Here is a 20,569-nt window from a genome sequence, read left to right as displayed (position 1 = left end):
ATGCTTGATGGAAAAATATAATTTTTAACAAATAAGGAAAATATTAAACTTCAGTTACCAACGCTAAATATTACTTCGGTGTGCTAATATATGTGAATATTTTTATGTATGCTGGGAGGCACTCGCATCCTCCTGAATCCTACGGGGATGACGGGTGTGTTGAATTCTCCCATTCATTGATTAGCTCAGATTTCTATTGCCTTGACCCATAGGTGACTGGTGATCACAGAGCTTGATCAGACCAAACAGCTTCCGAGTTTTCCGATAGACACAAAAGGCTGTTGATCAAAAACTGCGGTTATTAATAACACAAACAGAAAGGTAAGTAACTCAGGAGAAATGGCAATCTAGTTTATTTTAACAACAGTTCCTATTAAGTTTTGACCTCACCCGGAACATTACTGTAAGCTACCTTTCCATTATCTCTATTGTAATAATCGATATGTCTATATGTATAATAGTCGATAGACGTGTGTTATCCATAGCAGCGGATGACACGCGGATGCTGAGTTTCCGTTTGCTTTCGCCTCTGTAGTTAAAGGTTCAGGTTACACTGCCGGCAGATCGGGGTTTTTACACACGGAGGCAGCAACTAAGGACTGAAATGTGAATCTGTAGACAACCCTCGCTGCAAATTGCCAACTAGCACCAGCGTTTTACTTTTCTTGATCTGCAGATCATCTTATCCACATTTTTGAGTTTGTGGGAATAAATGGAGCTTTATGGAAAGGTAAGGCATTGTTTTACAATACTTACGGGCTTCCTCTTTAAAGGCCGAATTTCCGTAATATCAGAAAGGGCTGTGGTCTTTTGGATTCTCGATAGGTTTCCATGAAAAACAACCAGATCGCTTGCTTTGTCCCCACTGCCAAGTCTTCAAATGGATATTAAAAATCAGTTTTTCCTTATGCGTGCGTTTAGGATATTTGTCATAGTTCAGTTATGTTTATTTCAACATAATATTTTGCAAACAAATTTTAAAGATATAAAAATAACTTAAGTAACGTGATATGATATATAGCAAGGTATTTTTTTCAGGTTTAGTGACGGTTTGTAAAATTTGCAGCATTTCCTGACTGTTGGTCCCAGATACCTATCCCACACGATGCAAGGCATCGTTGATCGCAGCCATCGCTTCCAGCCCGGTTTGTGCCAACGCCGAGCGCTGTCACTATGGTGGTGGGTGGCGCCGGGCACGTCGGGAGTTGTAGTCCAACAGCCCCGACCGTTCTCTCCCATTGTCCTGAGCGGGTCCCGAGCCAAACAACTACAGGTTCCAGAGGGCGCCGCGAGGTGGGCGCATGCGCAGCCAAGTGCCAGTGTCAATACAAAAGTGGGTGACAGCGGGAGGGAAGCGGCTCGTTCGGCTCCGGTTTCCACACAGGCTCAGAGGGACCGCGAGCGCTCTGGCAGCATGAGGCACGAGGCACCAATGCAGGTCTGTCTAACCTTTAATATCATACAACAGATGGCAAATGGAAACGGCGTCCGGATGAGACTTCTGGATCAAGGAGATTGCTTTATTACGCCAATTAAGCTTATTTACATTTATCCCGTTGGATTATTAACGTTGCTTTTTTTTTTGCATTATTACAATAACTTGTACCATTACACAATTTGCACAATTATAAGGGTGTTTTTTTTTATAAACCGGTTAATTTCACAGTTTTTATCGTCAATTGAATTGTTCAGTAGTTAGATTTTCAAAAAAATATGAATGTAGGATTATGTGTTAAAATAATAAAAATATTTGAATTAAGAATTTTGTTTAACCAGTTTTCTCCGAAACCAGTGTATTCATCACAGTTTTTGTTCCTCCATTGATGGGTGCTCAATATCTTCCAGCGATTAAGGGCTGTTCAGGTTAAGGGGAAAGGACTTTAAGGTAGATGAAATTGTGATGACAGATGTATTTCTGTATCAGGGTTGCATCCTTTATTTGTACTGCTTTATTACTGTTAGGGCACACTCTCATAGTCATCGCTTGCATTTTTCATGCATTTAATTTAGGTGGTACAGTCATTTACCAAGATGTCTGGGCTGCAGTGCAGGGAGTACATCCAGCTGACTTGAACATGCCGACTTTTTAATACCTGGGGATTACCTTTAAAGAGATCGTGTGCCGACTCTAAGTGAGGGATATTTTGCGCGTTTTTGAAGTATACACACCTTTTATACTGAAAAAATATAATTTAAAATGATTTCCAAGTTACTTTTCACGCTTGCCATTATAAAGTAGAATAAGAAATAGTCTATATTTTTTGCCCATTCGCAATTCACAATACAGTACCATTTGAAATAAAGTTTTACAAAAGTATAGTACGTTTTGTTCTGGTATTTAAATATAATGTCAATACAATATGGTTCTGATTATAATAAAAATTATATTTTGTGGACTAAATACTGGATATTTTTAATATACCATTGATTAATGTAAATGATTAAAACATTCCTCAATATCAGATAACGTTCTTAAACATAATTTGAAAAGTTGTGTTTGCTGGAATGGTCCACATTCGAAACATACTTTTGTGCTTGCAAGCGATAAGTTATTAGAAAGTGTATATTTAGCATTATATATGCTTAAATTGCTGGGACTAAGTGGATTGGAGGTATAGAATTGTTAATGATGCCATGCGTTTTTGCAAGTTTGCAGAGATCTTCTAATTCCTGTCTTATAAGCAGTTTTGATATTATGTAAGTATGGCTGAGGGGACTAATAATACTCATCCCAGCTACAAGAAGAAAAGTATTGCCGAATAAAATGCTACATCTTATTTCTAGCTGAGTACTTGTTCAATGGCTGACATCAATTGGAAACAGACACTGGAAATAGCTTATGCTATTCTAGGAATTGTTCTTCATGTGGAGTTATGAAAGTCAGAGACAAAAAAAATCAGAAAGGGACAAATAGCTCCCTGGATGGCTTAATAGCTGAAGGCACCGTCCCGTACAGCATTTGACAATACATACCAGAAGGACGTTGGATGTGGACTATGCTGAATTAACTGATTTCAGCTAGGTCAGCATTTGTGATACTACAGTTGGCTTCAGTGTCCCTGGGTTGTCAAGGGGAAATATCAGGCAGGGTCAAAGGAACATAGGAACAGGAGTAGGCCATTCAGCTCCTCGAGTCTGTTCCACCATTCAATTAGATCATGGCTGATGTATATCTTAACTCCATTTACCCGTCTTGGTTCCTTATCCCTTAATATCTTAAGGGTCCCCCTTTCTTACTGCTGTGTAATGTCACTTGCTAGAAACTGTGCCTGGCAATTCAAGGCTCATCATGGCCACTTGGGCAAGGTATTGGAGCAAGTGCCCATGGAATTACACCCAGAAAAACTCAATGCCTTTCTGAAAGAAGAAAAATGCAGTAAATGCTGAAATGGTAGAGTCCCTGTGAGTTGCAGTCATTTGTCAACAGTTTTCATTACTTGCTTGGCTGCATTCTACTGAAAATATTTGGGTGGTTCATATGGTAAAAATAATTTGAAAAAATTATTTAAATATTATAAGATCAGAGTACAAGATTTTTAGTTAGAGTTCCCAAGGCATTGCCTGTCCTTTGTCACCTTCACTTTGTTGCTTTACTCTAGCTCCCATTTTCATATTTTTGGTCTTTCTTGCTTTCTTTCATTCTTTCTTTCTTGCTTTCTTTCTGTATGTATGGCTGTCTGCAAGGGGACATAGACAGGCTAAGTAAGTGGGCAGAGATTTGGCAGATGGAATACAATACTGGAAAGTGTGAGGTTATGCACTTTGGCAGGAAAAATTGTAGAGCAAGTTATTATCTTAATGGCAAGAAACTGGAAAGTACTGAAGTACAAAGGGATCTGGGGGTCCTGGTGCACAAAACTCAAAAGGTTAGTATGCAGGTGCAGCAAGTGATTAAGAAGGCCAATGGAATGTTGGCTTTCATTGCTAGGGGGATAGAATATAAAAATAGGGAGGTATTGCTTCAGTTGCTTCAGTTGTACAAGGTATTGGTGAGACCGCACCTGGAATACTGTGTACAGTTTTGGTGTCCATACTTAAGAAAGGACATACTTGCTCTCGAGTCAGTACAAAGAAGGTTCACTCGGTTAATCCCAGGGATGAGGGGATGGACATATGAGGAGAGGTTGAGTAGATTGGGACTCTACTCATTGGAGTTCAGAAGAATGAGAGGCGATCTTATTGAAACATATAAGATTGTGAAGGGGTTGGATTGGGTGGATGCGGGGAGGATGTTCCCAATGATGGATGAAACCAGAACTAGGGGGCATAGTCTTAGAATAAGGGGCTGCTCTTTCAAAACTGAGATGAGGAGGAACTACTTCACTCAGAGGGTGGTAGGTCCATGGATAATGCTGCCCCCAAAAAGCTGTAGAAGCTACATCATTACATAAATTTAAAACAGAAATAGACAGTTTCCTAGAAGTAAAGGGAATTAAGGGTTACGGGGAGCGGGCAGGAATTTGGACATGAGTCTAGGTTCAGATCGGTCATGGCCCTGTGGGTAGCGGAGCGGGCCCAGGGGCCGTGTAGCCTGATCCTGCTCCTATTTCTTGTGTCTAATTCTGTTAGATTCAAGAGATGGTTCTGTGATAGTGGATTGGCGGTTAGGATCAGATCAGCCATGATCTTATTGAATGGCGGAGCAGGCTCGAGGGGCCGATTGGCCTACTCCTGCTCCTATTTCTTATGTTCTTATGTTTGTTCTTATGTCTGTCTGTCTGTTTGTCTGTCTGTATTTCTTTCTTTATGTTTTCTTTTCAGGTGGGAAATGATGGTTTGTATTGTGTGCTGGGGAGGGGAGCTATGGAGGATGGCATCTTCTACACCCCCTCCATTTATGCCTCGCCCCTTCCTTTTTCCCCTCTTCATTTCCACTCTTCCCTTCCCTTCCATTAACCATCTCTATCCTTCCCCTTTCCTGTCTTCCCTTTATCCCTTTTCCTCTGCACTCCCTCACATGTTTCTTCTAAAATTCTTAGCTCCTCCCCATCTCCATCTCCCACACCACTACCATCATCCCCAAGCTTTTTGGATTGAATGCAACAGTGAGGAAGTTATGCTTTAGTTGTACAGAGCCTTAGCCAAACCCCATCTGGAATACAGCGATCAGTTTTGGGTGCCACACCTCAGGAAAGATATATTGACTTTGGAAGCAAGAAGGGCTTTCTATGCCATCAAAAAATCAATCCAAATAGAAATCCCAATTAGCATTTGGCTCAAAATTTTCAAATCAGTAATTGAACCAATTGCACTCTATGGCAGTGAGGTCTGGGGACCACTAACACAACAAGATTTTGCAAAATGGGACAAACACCCAATTGAGATCCTACATGCGGAATTCTGTAAAAGTATCCTCCGGACTCAAAGGAAAACAGTAAACAACGCATGCAGGGCGGAACTAGGCCAATACCCATTAATAATCACTATCCAAAAAAGAGCCACCAAATTTTGGAATCACCTACAAATGAGCAACCCCCAATGCTATCACTACGACGCCCTGAAATGCCAAGAGCTGACCATAAAGAAGAATACCCTCAGTCAACTAGTCCTGGGACTCAATAAAGTAACTAATAACAATACTAACAATAACCAGCCCCAGGACAGTGACAGGGTAACACAAAGAATTCGACCCAACACAATCGTCGCTAAGCAAAAGGAAAAATATCTGTCATATTGGGCAGAAACAACAAAAACCCAAAGCAAACTCAATTGCTACTTGGCCCTAAACAGACAATACAACATAGCTGATTACCTGACCATGGTAAAGGATAACAAACTGAGAAGAACCTTGACAAGGTACAGACTTAGCGAACATAGCCTAGCGATCGAAAAAGGCAGACACAGGCAGACCAGGCTGCCAAGAGAAGACAGGATATGCTCTCACTGCAGTCAGGGAGTAGTTGAGACAGAGATGCACTTCCTCACAGCCTGTGGAAAATATCAGGGCATCAGAGAGAATTTCTATCAAAAATTCTCACAAATATGCCCTGAATTCAGAAATCTGACTGACAACCAAAAACTCCCATTCCTACTGGGGGAGGAGAGAAGCTGTGTAACACTGGCGGCACACTATGTTACAGCTTGCCATGAACAGAGGGACAACCAGAAAACTAAGACAAGAGTATATATAAACAAGGCGAAAATATATTTATAAACTCAGGGATATACCTGTTTATACACTGTATGAATGGAACCGCGTTTATGTGTTCAACCATAAATGTATTTTGATGCTTTGGCAACATAAGATGTACCTTATCATGCCAATAAAGCGATTTGTATTGTATTGTATTGTATTGGAAGGGGTACAGTGCAAATTCAACAGAATGATACCAGGACTTAAAGGTTAAATGATGAGGACAGGTTGCTTAAATTTGCCTTGTATTCACTTGAGTTTAGAAGGTCGAGGGGTGATCTAGTTGAGTTCTTTAAATTGAGGGGGATAGAAGAGGGGGATTGAAGAGCAAATATGTAGGCAAATTTCTGAGACGTGCAAAAATAGGGCAGTAATAGTAGGGGATTTCAACTTCCCTAATATTAACTGGGATAAAATTAGTGTGAAAGGTTTAGAGGGAGCAGAATTCTGCAAATGCATTCAGGAGAATGTTTTTAGCCAGTACGTAGCAAGCCCAACAAGAGAGGGGTCGGTTCTGGACCTAGTTTTAGGGAATGAAGCTGGGCAGGTGGAAAGGGTATCAGTGAGAGAGCATATTGGTGGTAGTGATCATAATTCAGTTAGATTTAGCGTAGTTATGGAAAAGGACAAGGATAGACCTGGAATAAAGTTCTCAATTGGGGAAAAGCTAATTTTACTAAGCTGAGATGTGATTTAGCCAAAGTGGACTGCAGACAGAAACTTGAAGGTAAATCAGTGTCAGAGCAGTGGGAGGCATTCAAGGAGGAGATATTGAGGGTTCAGAGCATGTATGTTCCCTTAAAGAAAAAGGGTGGGACTAACAAATCTAGAGCTCCCTGGATGTCAAGGGGCATACAGGGTAGGATAAAGAAAAAAAGGGAAGCTTATGACAGATACCGAGGGCTCAATACTGCAGAAACCCTAGAGGAGTATAGAAAGTGCAGGGGTGAAATTAAAAAAGGAAATTAGGAAAGCAAAGAGAGAGCATGAAAAAATCAAGGAAAACCCAAAGATTTTTTATAAATACATTAAGACCAAGAGGGTAACTAAAGTAAGATGCTGAGGACATTGTGGATAGCACATTTAGGGAGTTGGCCACACCGCAAGTAAAGGCTGCACAGGCAGGAAGGGAATGGGTGACCACCAGGCAGAGTAGTAGGTGCAGGCAGGTAGTGCAGGGGTCCCTTGTGGCCATCCCCCTTTCAACTTTGGATATTGTTGAGGGAGATGACTTATCGGGGGAAGGCAGCAGCAGCCAACTTTCTGGCACCATGGGTGGTCCTGCTGCACAGGACAGGAGGAAAAAGAGCGGGAGAGCTATAGTGATAGGGGATTCTATTGTAAGGGGAATAGATAGGCGTTTCTGCAGCCGCAAACGAGACTCCAGGAAGGTATGTTGCCTCCCTGGTGTCTCGGGGCGGCTGCAGGGCATTCTGGAGGGGGAGGGTGAACAGCCAGTTGTTGTGGGGCATATAGGTACCAACGATATAGGTAAAAACTGGGATGAGGTCCTAAAAGCTGAATATAGGGAGTTAGGAGGTAAATTAAAAAAGTAGGACCTCAAAGGTAGTAATCTCAGGATTGCTACCAGTGCCACGTGCTAGTCAGAGTAGAAATAGAAGGATATTTCAGATGAATGCATTGCTAGAGGAATGGTGCAAGGGGGAGTGTTCTCGCTCAGGCCAACATCCCCAGCATCGAAGCTTTGACCACGCTCGATCAGCTCCGATGGACGGGTCACATTGTCCGCATGCCCGATACGAGACTCCCAAAACAAGCACTCTACTTGGAGCTCTGGCTTGGCAAGAGAACCCCAGGTGGGCAGAGGAAACACTTCAAGGATACCCTCAAAGCCTCCTTGAAAACTGTAACATCCCCACCAACACCTGGGAATCCCTGGCCCAGGACCGCACAAAGTTGAGGAGAAGCATCCGGGAAGGCGCCAAACACCTCGAATCTCCTCGCTGGGAGCAAGTGGAAGCCAAGCGCAGGCAGCGCAAGGAGTGCACGTCAACCCAAGCACCCCACCCACCCGCCCCTTCAACCACTGTCTGGCCCACCTGTGACAGAGACTGTAGGTCCCGCATTGAACTCATCAGTCACCTGCAAACTCATTTTTAATGTAGAAGCAAGTCACTCTCAGTTCCGAGGGACTGCCTAAGGACTGCCTAAAGAAGGAAGGCAAGGGGGAGGGATTCAAATTCCTGGGACATTGGAACCGGTTCTGGGGGTGGTGGGACCAGTCCAAACTGGACGGTTTGCACCTGGGCGGGACCGGAACCGATGTCCTGGAGGGCATGTTTGCTAGTGCTGTTGGGGAGGGTTTAAATTAAAGTGGCAGGGTGTTGGGAACCTGTGCAGGGAGACAGAGGAAAGGGAAGCAAGGATAGAAACAAAAGACGGGAAGGAGAAAAGCAAAAGTGGAAGGCAGAGAAATCAAGGGTGTAAATCAAACAGGGCATTAATGCAGATTGTAAATAGTTGGGGCCCTAGCACCGATCCTTGTGGCACCCCACTAGTTATCGTTTGCACACCAGAAAATGACCCATTTATCCCGACTCTCTGCTTTCTGTTAGTTAGCCAATTCTCTATCCATGCTAATATATTACCCCCAACTCTGTGAGCTCTTATCTTATGTAGTAACCTTTTATGTGGCACCTTATCGAATGCCTTCTAGAAATCCAAATAGACCACATCCACTGGCTCACCCTTGTCCACCCTGCTTATTACATCCTCAAAGAACTCCAGCAAATTTGTTAAACACGATTTCCCTTTCCTAAAACCGTGCTGACTGTGTTTGGCTGCAGTATGTTTTTCTAAATGCCCTGCTACTGCTTTTCCCAATGACAGAAGTTAGGTTAACTGGTCTATAGTTTCCTGCTTTCTGTCTCCCTCCTTTCTTAAATAGGGGTGTTACATTAGCAGTTCTCCATTCCACTGGGACCTCTCCAGAGTCCAGGGAATTTTGGTATATTGCAACCAATGCATCCACTCTCTCTGCAGCCACTTCTTTTAGGATCCTGGGATGCAGGCCATCTGGTCCAGGGGACTTGTCGTCTTTTAGTCCCATTATTTTATCGAGTACTATTTCCTTACTGATAGTGATTGTCTTTAGTTCCCCACTCCCTGTGGCCCCTTGATTATCCATTATTGGGATGTTGTTAGTGTCTTCTACAGTGAAGACAGATGCAAAATATTTGTTCAGAGTCTCTGCCATTTCCCCGTTCCCCATTATTAATTCCCCAGTCTCATCCTCTAAGGGACCAACATTTACTTTAGTTACCCTCTTCCTTTTTATATACCTGTAGAAGCTCTTACTATCTGTTTTAATATTTCTTGCCAGCTTACTCTCATAATTCATCTTCTTTCTCTTTATTATTTTTTTAGTCATACTTTGCTGGTTTTTAAAAATTTCCCAATCCTCTGTTCTGCCACCAATCTTGGCAACATTGTGTGCCTTCATTTTCAATTTCATACCATCCTTTACTTCCTTAGTTAGCCACGGATGGTGCTCCCATCTCTTAAAATCTTTCTTTCTCACTGGAATATATTTTTGTTGAGAGTTATGAAATATCTCCTTAAATGTCCGCCACTGCGTTTCAACTTCCTTACCCTTTAATTTCTTTTTCCAGTCCACTTTAGCCAGTTTTGCCCTCATGCCATTATAATGGACAGCTTTAAGTTCCTCGGAGTCCACATCACGGAAGACCTCTCCTGGTCCCTCAATACCTCCTCTCTGGTGAAGAAGGCCCAGCAGCGCCTATATTTCCTAAGGAGGCTGAAGGGATGTAAACTGTCACCCCTGATCCTCTCTAACTTTTACCGCTGCACAATAGAGAGCATCGTGACGAACTGTATCACAGTATGGTATGGCAGCTGTAGCTACTATGACCGGAAAGCCCTGCAGCGGGTAGTCAAAACTGCCCAATGCATTACCGGCACCCGGCTACCGACCATAGAGCACATATACCAGAAACGCTGTTTACGGAGGTCACGGACCATCATCAAAGACCCTACCCACCCCAGCCACAGTCTGTTCACCCTCCTGCCATCTGGGAGACGCTACAGATGAAGTCGCACCCGAACGACCAGATTTAGGAACAGCTTCTTTCCCAGGGCTATCATCCTACTGAACTCCACAAATAAACTCTAAAGCCTGCACATCTGCCAATGCACTTTATTATGGTTATGTTTATGTTAATGTATTACAAGCCAAACGAATGTTGAATGTTTAAATGTCTTAATCTAAATGTACACTCTCGGGAGCCGCAAGCCTACATTTCGTTGTACTGCACTTGTGCACTAACAATGACAATAAAGTTGATTATGATTATGATTATGAATTGCCTTTGTTTAAGATCAGGACACTGGTTTGGGATACAACTTTCTCACCCTCCAACTGGATTTGAAATTCAACCAGGCTATGATCACTCTTTCCTAGAGGATCCTTTACTATGAGATCATTTATTAATTCTGTCTCATTACATAGTACCAGATCCAAGATAGCCTGCTCCCTGGTTGGGTCCATTACATACTGTCCTAGGAAAACATCCTGGATGCACTCTATCATCCTGGATGGCACCCCATCCACCACCTTAAACATTCGCTCCCTCCACCACCGGTGTACCGTGACTGCAGTGTGTACCATCTTCAAGATGCACTGCAGCAACTTGCCAAGGCTTCTTCGGCAGCACCTCCCAAACCCGTGACCTCTTCCACCTAGAAGGACAAGGGCAGCAGGCGCATGGGAACACCACCACCTCCAAGTTCTCCTCCAAGTCATACACCATCCTGACTTAGAAGTATATCGCCAATCCTTCATCGTTGCTGAGTCAAAATCCTGGAACTCTCTACCTAACAGCATTGTGGGAGTACCTTCACCACACGGACTGCAGCGGTTCAAGATGATGGCTCACCACCACCTTCTCAAGGGCACTTAGGGATGGACAATAAATGCTGGCCTTGCCAGCGACACCCACATCCCATAAATGAATTTAAAAAAGTGTATACATTTCTGAGGGGCCTAGATAGAGTGAATATGAAGGACCTATTTCTCCTAGCAGAGGGGTCGATAACAAGGGGGCATAGATTTAAAGTAATTGGTAGGAGGTTTAGAGGGGATTTGAGAAAAAATCTTTTCACCCAGAGGGTGATGGGGGTCTAGAACTCACTGTCTGAAAGGGTGGTCGAGGCAGAGACCCTCATCACATTTAAAAAGTACTTGGATATGCATTCAAAGTGCCGTAACCTACAAGGATACGGACCATGTGCTGGAAAGTGGGATTAGGCTGGATAGCTCTTTGTCGGCCGGCACAGACAAGATGGGCCGAATGGCCTCCTTCTGTGCTGTAAATTTCTATGATTCTATGATAAAGGGATTCAATAGGATAGATACAGAGGAATTACTTCCTCTGATGGGCAAATCCAGAACAAGGGGTTACAATTAGAGCTAGACCATTTAGGAGTGAAATCGGGATGCATTTTTGCACACAAAGCGTAGCAGAATTTTGGAACTCTCCCCAAAAGGCTGCAGATGTTGGGCCAATTACAATTTTCAGTACTGTGATCAATGGGTTTTATTATGTCCATGTGTAATTGAGACACGGACTGCAGGAGTTGGTTATAACAGGTCTTTACTGAGTGGAGACAAACTGGAACTACTATGCAAAAGTTACTACACAGGCTTATATACAGGGGTGGTCACTACTGGTACTGCAGTATACAGGGGCTGCAGAATATAGTTCCTTCTGCAAAGTACATACACTACAATTCCTCCCCTTTTAGCTAAACAGTACATAACATTCGACTAATAATTAAATAACATATTTACAATTACAGTTGCTAGATACATTAGCTGAAGTTAAGCAATTATAAGTTCAGTCTTTGAGGAGGCTTCCTGATTCTGTCTGGATAACGCCTCTTTGGGGTATCAGGTTCTTCTGGCAAAGTTGATTCGGGATCAACGTCGTTGTTTGGTTCGTCTGCTTCCAATATCACCGATTCTGAGGTAGATGCAATTGGTACTTCGGTTTCATCACCAGGTGTATCGGATCGTGGTGTGGAGTTGACGTTTTCCAGTGACTCTAGAATCTGGTCAGCATGGCGTCTTACAATGCTCTCGCCAACGTCCACGGTATACATTAGAGGTCCTTGCCGTGTACAGATCGTTCCTGGCTGCCATTTCTCTGTGCGGTAGTCCCGGGCCAAAACTGGTTGACCTATCTTAAAACTCCTGGTCGGCCTTTCATTCATATTCTGAAACTGCCTGTTCTCCACATCTCTTCTGATGTTTGGCTTAACCAAATCCAAGCGGCATCGTAGTCTTCGATTGAAGAACATCCGGGCTGGAGTTTGGTTGGTAACCGCATGTGTCGCACTCCGGTAGGCAAACAAGAAGTTATCCACCTTGTGTTGTAGGGGTATGTCTTCAATACACATTGCCTTGATAGCCTTCTTGAATGTTTGAACGAACCTCTCAGCCAATCCATTGGTGGCTGGATGATATGGGGCGGATGTGTAATGCTTAACACCATTGTTCTTTAAGAATCTCCGGAACTCTTCAGACACAAACTGTGGTCCATTGTCGGAGGAAATCTGTTCAGGCAGCCCATTTCTGGCGAATGTGGTTCGTAAGACCGTGATAGTTTTTTCTGTGGTGGTTGAGGACATTTTTATTACCTCTGGCCACTTTGAATGTGCATCCACCACAATTAAAAACATCGAGTCCATAAATGGAGCAGCAAAATCAATGTGCACCCTTTGCCATGGAGATGAGGGCCACTCCCATGGATGTAGAGGGGCTTGTGGTGGGGCGTTTTGGACGTTCTGGCATCCTGTACAGCTCTTGGTCATCTCTTCGATTTCTCTATCGATTCCCGGCCACCACACAAACGCTCTGGCTAAGTTCTTCATTTTTACCCCTCCCAGATGACCCTCATGAAGCTCATTGAGCACTCTATCCTTCAATTTGGGTGGAATTACTACTCTGGATCCACACATCAAGGTTCCTCTGCACACTGACAGCTGTTCTCTTCTCGGCGAGAATGCTGGCAACAGTGGTTTGCCATGTGCTGGCCATCCCTTCACCGTTAAATCATAGACCCAGGAGAGTGTCGGGTCACTTCGTGTTTCCTTTTCTATGTTTGCATTCGTCACAGGGAGACATTCGACTATGGTCGAGTGGAATATCTCCACTGGATCCACTGCAGGTGCTTCTTCCACCGTCGGCAACGGTAGGCGCGACAATCCATCAGCATTGCCATGCTGTTTAGTTCCTTTGTACTCGATGTCATATTGGCGTGCCCCTAGGAAAAGGGACCACCTCTGTAGCCGTTGTGCTGTCATTATCGGGACGCCCTTCTGAGGGTTGAAAATGGAGACAAGAGGTTGATGATCAGTTAGTAGAGTAAATTTCTGACCGTGCAGGTAGTGATTGAACTTCTTCACCACCCCCCACACCAGGCTGAGGGCCTCTCTGTCAATCTGGGCGTAGTTATGCTTGGCTGAAGTTAACGAGCGTGACGCAAAAGCTATCGGCCTCTCTGAACCATCAAGGAATTTATGTGACAGTACCGCTCCAATGCCGTAGGGAGACGCATCACACGCCAGTCTTATCGGTAGTGATGGGTTGTAGTGAGCCAATACTTCTCTTGAAGTGATTAGGTCTTTACTCTTCTGAAAGGCCCGCTTACATTCATCGCTCCATTTCCATGCTACTCCAGTTTGTAGTAGGGCGTTCAGTGGGTGCAGAATTGTGGACAAATTCGGCAAAAACTTATGGTAGTAATTCACCAATCCGAGGAATGACCTCAGTTGCGACACATTTTCAGGCGCTGGAGCCTTAACCACCGCTTCAATTTTGTCAGGGGACTTATGTAACCCCTCTTCATCAATCACGTGGCCACAATACGATATCTGTTTCTTAAAAAACTCGCACTTGGGGCGATTGGCTCGTAGCCCATGTTCTCTTAGTCTAGTGAGCACCTGCTCTAGGTTGGCAAGGTGTTCACTGTCATCTTCACCTGTCACTAGGATGTCGTCCAAGTAACACTGAGTCCCCGGAATCCCTTGCAGGACTTGTTCCATCGCTCTTTGCCATATCGCCGGAGCTGATGCTACTCCGAATACCAGTCGATTATACTGGTAAAGACCTTTGTGAGTGTTTATCGTGAGATACTTCCTAGAGGATTCTTCAACCTCCATCTGCAAATATGCTTGTGCTAGGTCAATTTTTGTAAAACGCTTCCCTCCAGATAGTGAGGTGAAAATATCTTCTATCCTCGGGAGAGGATATTGTACTGTGTGAAGGACTGGGTTCACCGTCACCTTGAAGTCCCCACAGATGCGAACCTTCCTTGGCTCCTCAGACTTATTGTTTAACGTTTTCTTCATGACAGGAACGATGGGTGTCGCCCACTCGCTCCAGTCTACCTTAGATAACACGCCTGCATTCTCCAGATTCTCCAGCTCTGCCTCGACGGCTGGGCGAATTGCATATGGTACCGGTCTTGCTTTGAAAAACTTGGGAATTGCATTCTCTTCTATTTTTATCGAGGCAGTTACGTCTTTAAGAGTTCCCAGTTCTTTTTGAAATACCTCTTTGGCGTTAGCTAAGATTTTTGACAATTGTCCAGGTGTGATGTCGTCATCCGTCAGTGGCTGAATGGAGTGCCAGTCTAAATTTATCTTTCTGATCCATTCACGTCCCAATAACGGTGGTCCAACATCTTGCAGTATGTACAGATACAATTTCTGTATTTCCTTGCCGTTGTATTCGACAGGCACCCTTATTTTCCCTCTGGGGTATACTTTTTGCCCCGTATACGTCTTCAAGACAATGGATGCCTCTTTCAAGGGTATGTGTGAGAATAGCCGCTCGTAGTCTCGTCGATTCATGACGGTCAGGGCTGATCCTGTATCCAATTCCATTTTGACTTGGGACCCTGCTATCGTGAGGGTGACCCAAATGGTTCGGTGATCCTCTTTTGCGATTACGTTGTGAAGTTTGAGACAGCTTAGTCTCTTGTTCCAGGATTCACTATCGCTCGTCTGGTCTTCGGAACTACTGTCCGTCATCTTTTGTACTTTCCTGTACTCTTCCTTAGTAGCCTTTTTGTTGTTGTTAGTCTTCTTCCCAGACCTGCAAACTCGTGCAATGTGTCCCATCTTTCCGCATTGCCTGCATATTTTGTCCTTGGACCAGCAGTCCTTCTGGTCATGGGTTGTTCTGCCGCAGCGATAACATTTTTCAAATCCCCGTGTCATTTCGTGGGTGCCATATTCCTGTGGCTTTTGCTGTATTTCCGCAGCTCCCCTTGCTGCTGCTTTGTACGATACTGCCACGCTGAAAGCCTTATCTAGCGTCAGCTCTTTCTCTGAGAGTAGCCTCTTCTGGGTTCCTTCACTCAGGAGTCCACAGACAAATTTGTCCCATAGGGTATCTGCCAGTCCTGCTCCGAACTGGCAGTGCTTTGATAGCTTGCGTAGTTCCGTAAGGTAATCAGCATTGCTCTCATCTTTATGCTGATTTCTCCTGTGGAATTTAAATCTTTCTGCTATCAGCAGCGGTGTAGGATTTAGGTGTTCCTGTAGGATATCAACAATTTCGTTAAAAATCTTCGCCATCGGTTTGGCTGGAGTAATCAGGTTCTGCAATAGGCCGTACGTTCTTGCGCCCATTAAGTTTAGTTGTACCGATGCCTTTTTCTCACCGGCTACTTCGTTTGCCTCACAATATACTTCGACTCTTTCCACATACGTGGTCCAGTCTTCTATTGCATTATCGAAGGCAGTGATATTGCCAGTCTTCGGCATCTTGGAAATCTAAGATGGCGCCTCCCGCGCTTTCCGTCTTCCCCGCTGCTGCTAGCGCTGTTGCTGGCGTTTTATGCCTTGATGGTGACGCCCTATGGTCTTCGCACACTTCCCCCCGCGCTGCTGCTAACGCCGCTCTCCGCAGTTCCCGTGACAAACTGCAGCTCCTCACGGCTTTCTGCGCTTCTAATTTCTTTTATTCCCCCGTCGTCGGAGCAACCCTGCGGGACACTTTCCTCCCTCTTCTCGGGTCTGTACGCTGCCCGGCTTCGTAGCACCGGCCGCGCCCTGTGTGCTCCACCCTCTCTCCTCTTCCCGACAACGCTGCTCGGCCCCGTTGAAAAGCCACCCGATCGAGCTCTAGCCCACCACAGCCCAGGAAGGATCAGTGTACTACCTGCCACCAGCCCGATTAGCTGGAACACCATCGACAGGATAACCAAGCCCCGCTCTCGACAGCCTCTCCTGCAAATCTTCAACTCCGATGAATCAGAGGCGGTTGCCCACGGTCGACGCTCATTTCTTCTGTTTGTTTTATTTATTTTTCTTTTTTTTCTTTCTTCCTTCTGGCCTCGACCTCTGACAACTTCGCTTCAGGGATGGATCTCCATGAGGTGGTGCAGACTGTAGGTAAGTTCGGATCTGCTCGTCGCCAGTATTATGTCCGTGTGTAATTGAGACACGGACTGCAGGAGTTGGTTATAACAGGTCTTTACTGAGTGGAGACAAACTGGAACTACTATGCAAAAGTTACTACACAGGCTTATATACAGGGGTGGTCACTACTGGTACTGCAGTATACAGGGGCTGCAGTTTATAGTTCCTTCTGCAAAGTACATACACTACACGTTTGTATTAGGCAAGAATATCAAGGGATTTGGAGAAAAGGTAGGTGACATGAATCAGTCATTCATGAAAGAAAGACTTTTGAAATAATACTGAGTGGCCTGCGGGTGGCGCTGTCCAGGGAGAGTTTAAATACTCGGGCATGGGCCCAGCTTGCGCAGGACATTCTTAACAGGAACTAGTGAAGGACACAACTAGACCTCCATGTTGTAAAACAGTTGATTAAAGCTTTGTTTAACGCTTAGACCAAGTGCCTAGTAGTTTTCTTATGTCAGTAGGTAAATAGAGTTGAGGTATATATCAATGGAGATCTAATAGTATGGCAGAATAGGCTGAAAAGGCTGAATGGCCAACTCCTATTCTTATATGATATTCCTGTCCCCTCCCCGCTTCTCCTGGGCCTACTGCCTGTGATAATAATAATAACTTCCGGGAAGTTATGTGTGCACGTCACTTCCTGTGAACTGTGAACTATGAACTGTGAACTTTGTACACACATCACTTCCTGTCATACGTCACTTCCTGTTGGACTGGTATAAATACTGAACTGCTCAGTATTGTAAGAGGCTTCTACCAGAGGCATGGTGAAGACCTCTCTTGTATATAGTGTGATTATAAGTTGCTTAAAGCTTACTTTAAAGTTACTTGATGTGTGAGACTCCTTTTTCTTACATCACTGCCTAATCTATGTTTCTTTCTGAGCATTGAACTGGGAAACTGGCAGTTTTGTTTTCAAAATGCTCATTGTGCATATAATGAATTTGCTGACTGTAGTTGGCACATACATTATGAGCGCTCTGAAAGCTAATGTGCCAGTTTCCAGCTCAGTGATGTCCACCTGTGCTTCACCTTGTAAGTCTCCTCTTCCCCTATCATTTCTGTCTTCTCCTCTTCTTACTTCTCTTTTCCGCTCCCCTTCTTCACGCTCTCCTGCTTTCTACTTCTCCTCCACTCTGCTCCATCTTGCTTTAAGCCCAAAGTCCCCATTTCACCCACAGATGTTTTATAAATACATAAAGAGCAAGAGGATGACTAAGGAACATGTAGGGCTTATTAGAGGCCAAAAAGGTAACCTGAGTGTGAAGGCGGAAGACGTGGGTATGGTTCTGAATGAATACTTTGCGTCCTTCTTCACAAAAGAGAGGGACGATGCAGACATTGCATTCAGGGAGGAGGAGTGTGAAATATTAGATGAGATAGATGAGATAAACATAATGAGAGAGGAAGTATTAAGGGATTTAGCATCTTTGAAAGTAGATAAATCACCAGGCCCAAATGAAATGTATCCCAGGCTGTTAAGAGAAGCAAGGAAGAAAATAGTGGAGGCTGTAACCATCATTTTCCAATCCCCTCAGGCTACAGGTGTGGTGCCGGAGAACTGGAGGACTGCTAACATTGTACCATTGTTTAAAAAGGGAGAAAGGGATAGACCGAGCAACTACAGGTCAGTCAGCCTAACCTCGGTAGTGGGCAAATTATTGGAAAAAATTCTGAAGGACAGAATTATCAAAGGCACGGATTAATCAAGGACAGTCAGTATCGACTTATTAAGGGAAGGTCATGTCTGGCTAACTTGATTGAATTTTTTGAGGAGGTAACAAAGGGGGTTGATGAGGGTAACACATTTGATATAGTCTACATGGATTTTAGCAAGGCTTTTGACAAGGTCCCATATAGCAGACTGATCAGACAAATAAAAGCCCATGGGATCCAAGGGAAAGTGGCAAGTTGGATCCAAAATTGGCTCAGTGGCAGGAAGCAAAGGGTAATGGTCGAACGTTGTTTTTGTGACTGGAAGGATGTTTCCAATGGGGTTCCACAGGGCTCAGTACTGGGTCCCTTGCTTTTTGTGGTATATATCAATGATTTAGACATCAATGTAGGGGCATGATTAAGAAGTTTGCAGATGATACAAAAATTGGCCGTGTGGTTGATAATGAGGAAGAAAGCTGTAGACTGCAGGAAGATATCAATGGACTGGTCAAGTGGTCAGAAAAGTGGCAAATGGAATTCAATCTGGAGAAGTGTGAGTTAATGCATTTGGGGAGGGCTAACAAGGCAAAGGAATACACAATAAATGGTAGAATACTGAGAAGCGTAGAGGAACAGAGGGACCTTGGAGTGCATGTCCACGGATCCCTGAAGGTAACAGGGCAGATAGATAAGGTGGTTAAGAAGGCATATGGGATACTTCCTTTTATTAGCCGAGGTGTAGAATACAAGATCAGGGATGTTATGCTTGATCTGTATAAAACACTAGTTAGGCCACAGCTAGAGTACTGCGTACAGTTCTGGTCACCACATTACAGGAAAGGTGTGATTGCACTAGAGAGGGTACACAGGAGATTTACGAGGATGTTGCCAGGACTGGAGAACTTTAGATATGAGGAAGGATTAGATAGGCTGGGCAGAAACCCAGTTCTGACAAAAGGTCATCGACCTGAAACGTTAACTTTATTTCTCTCTCCACAGATGTTGCCTAACCTGCTGAGTATTTCCAGCATTTTCTGTTTTTATTTTGGATAGGCTGGGGTTGTTTTCTTTGAAGGCTGAGGGGAGACATAATTGAGGCGTATCAAATTATGAGGGGCCTAGATAGAGTGGATACGAAGAACCTATTTCCCTTCGCAGAGAGGTAAATAACCAGGGGGCACAGACTTAAAGTAATTAGTACAAGGATTAGAGGGGATTTGAGGAGAGGTTTTTTCACCCAGAGGGTGGTGTGGCTCTCAAACTCACTGCCTGAAAGGGTGGTAGAGGCAGAAGCCTTCATCGCATTTAAAATGTACAGGAAACTCTTTTTTATCCGGCACCGACGGGACCGGTGTGGTGTCGGTTGATCAAAAAGTCCGGATTACAGAGAGGTATACTTACCAAGATACGAGAGCCCCGTACACAGCCACAGGTGCAGGAGCCCCGGTTACACGGCACTTGTGCAGGAGTCCCGGTTACACAGCCACAGATCCAGGAGTCCATGTTGCATGGCCACAGGTGCAGGAACCCCGGTTACATGGCCACAGATCCAGGAACCCCGGTTACACGGCCATTAATATATAGTAAAACTTACCTGAACCTACTCCTGAATTTTGCCGGTTAAGAGAGATTTCTGGATATTTAGGTGCCAGGTAAAAGAGAGTTTCCTGTACTTGGATATGCACTTGAAGTGCCGTAACCTACAAGGCTATGGACCAAGACATAGAAAGTGGGATTAGACGGGATAGCTTTTTTTCAGTCGGCACAAACACAATGGGCCAAATGACCTCATTCTGTGCCATAAATTTGTCCCCTTAAATCTCCACACCCTTTCCCCTACCCTTTATCCTTCCCCTCAACTTGATGTCACTTCCTCCATCCCTATCCTTATTCCTCCATCACTATCACCCCAAAGATTTTGATCACTAAACGGGGCCTGGAGAATTCAAAAATAATTATAAAATGTAAATAATACATTCCGCCAGTGACACCTAGAAATAGACCTGGGACATGAAGCTTGGTAAAGCAGTCATCTATCATTAAAGGTTTGAAAGGTAAGTATAATGGTAAGTATATATGCCTTTCAGTCTATGTGGGTTAAAAGTAACAGCAAGATGTGAAAGTATGACACCAGCGTTGCCAACTCTCCCAGATTGCCCAGGAATCTCCTGGAATGGGGCATGGATCTCCCGGGCATTGCTGCTAGCGGACCAGGAGATCTTTGTGCTTTAAATGTCCTGGTGCAGCAGTGCGATCCCCGCTCCATGACATCATCCCCCGCCGCCGCAGAGAGCCAGGACTGGC

The 20,569-nt window shown here is 44.4% G+C and overlaps 1 protein-coding gene across 3 annotated transcripts in view; it reads left to right on the top strand.

Moving 5' to 3' along the window:
* The first annotated feature begins 532 nt into the window (after window positions 1–532).
* The window catches only part of LOC147123368 (ras-related protein Rab-3C), a 390,864-nt gene continuing 370,827 nt past the window's right edge, over window positions 533–20,569 (top strand). The window contains exon 1 of one of the 3 annotated variants that reach the window (XM_085971707.1): window positions 533–730. In XM_085971707.1, coding sequence (XP_085827833.1) covers window positions 713–730 — 18 coding nt within the window. In that variant the 5' untranslated portion in view covers window positions 533–712. Of the gene's footprint in view, window positions 731–1,321; window positions 1,439–19,330; window positions 19,428–20,569 lie in introns of those variants that run through there. The other 2 variants (XM_085971697.1, XM_085971717.1) reach the window with 2 other exon arrangements.

Source organism: Somniosus microcephalus, chromosome 2 (genome assembly GCF_052327205.1).
Source record: "Somniosus microcephalus isolate GS21.2 chromosome 2, FLI_Smic_1.0, whole genome shotgun sequence".
NCBI lineage: Eukaryota > Metazoa > Chordata > Chondrichthyes > Squaliformes > Somniosidae > Somniosus > Somniosus microcephalus.
Note: the sequence above shows the minus strand (reverse complement) of the source record. Positions and strands in the feature narration are given on the sequence as shown.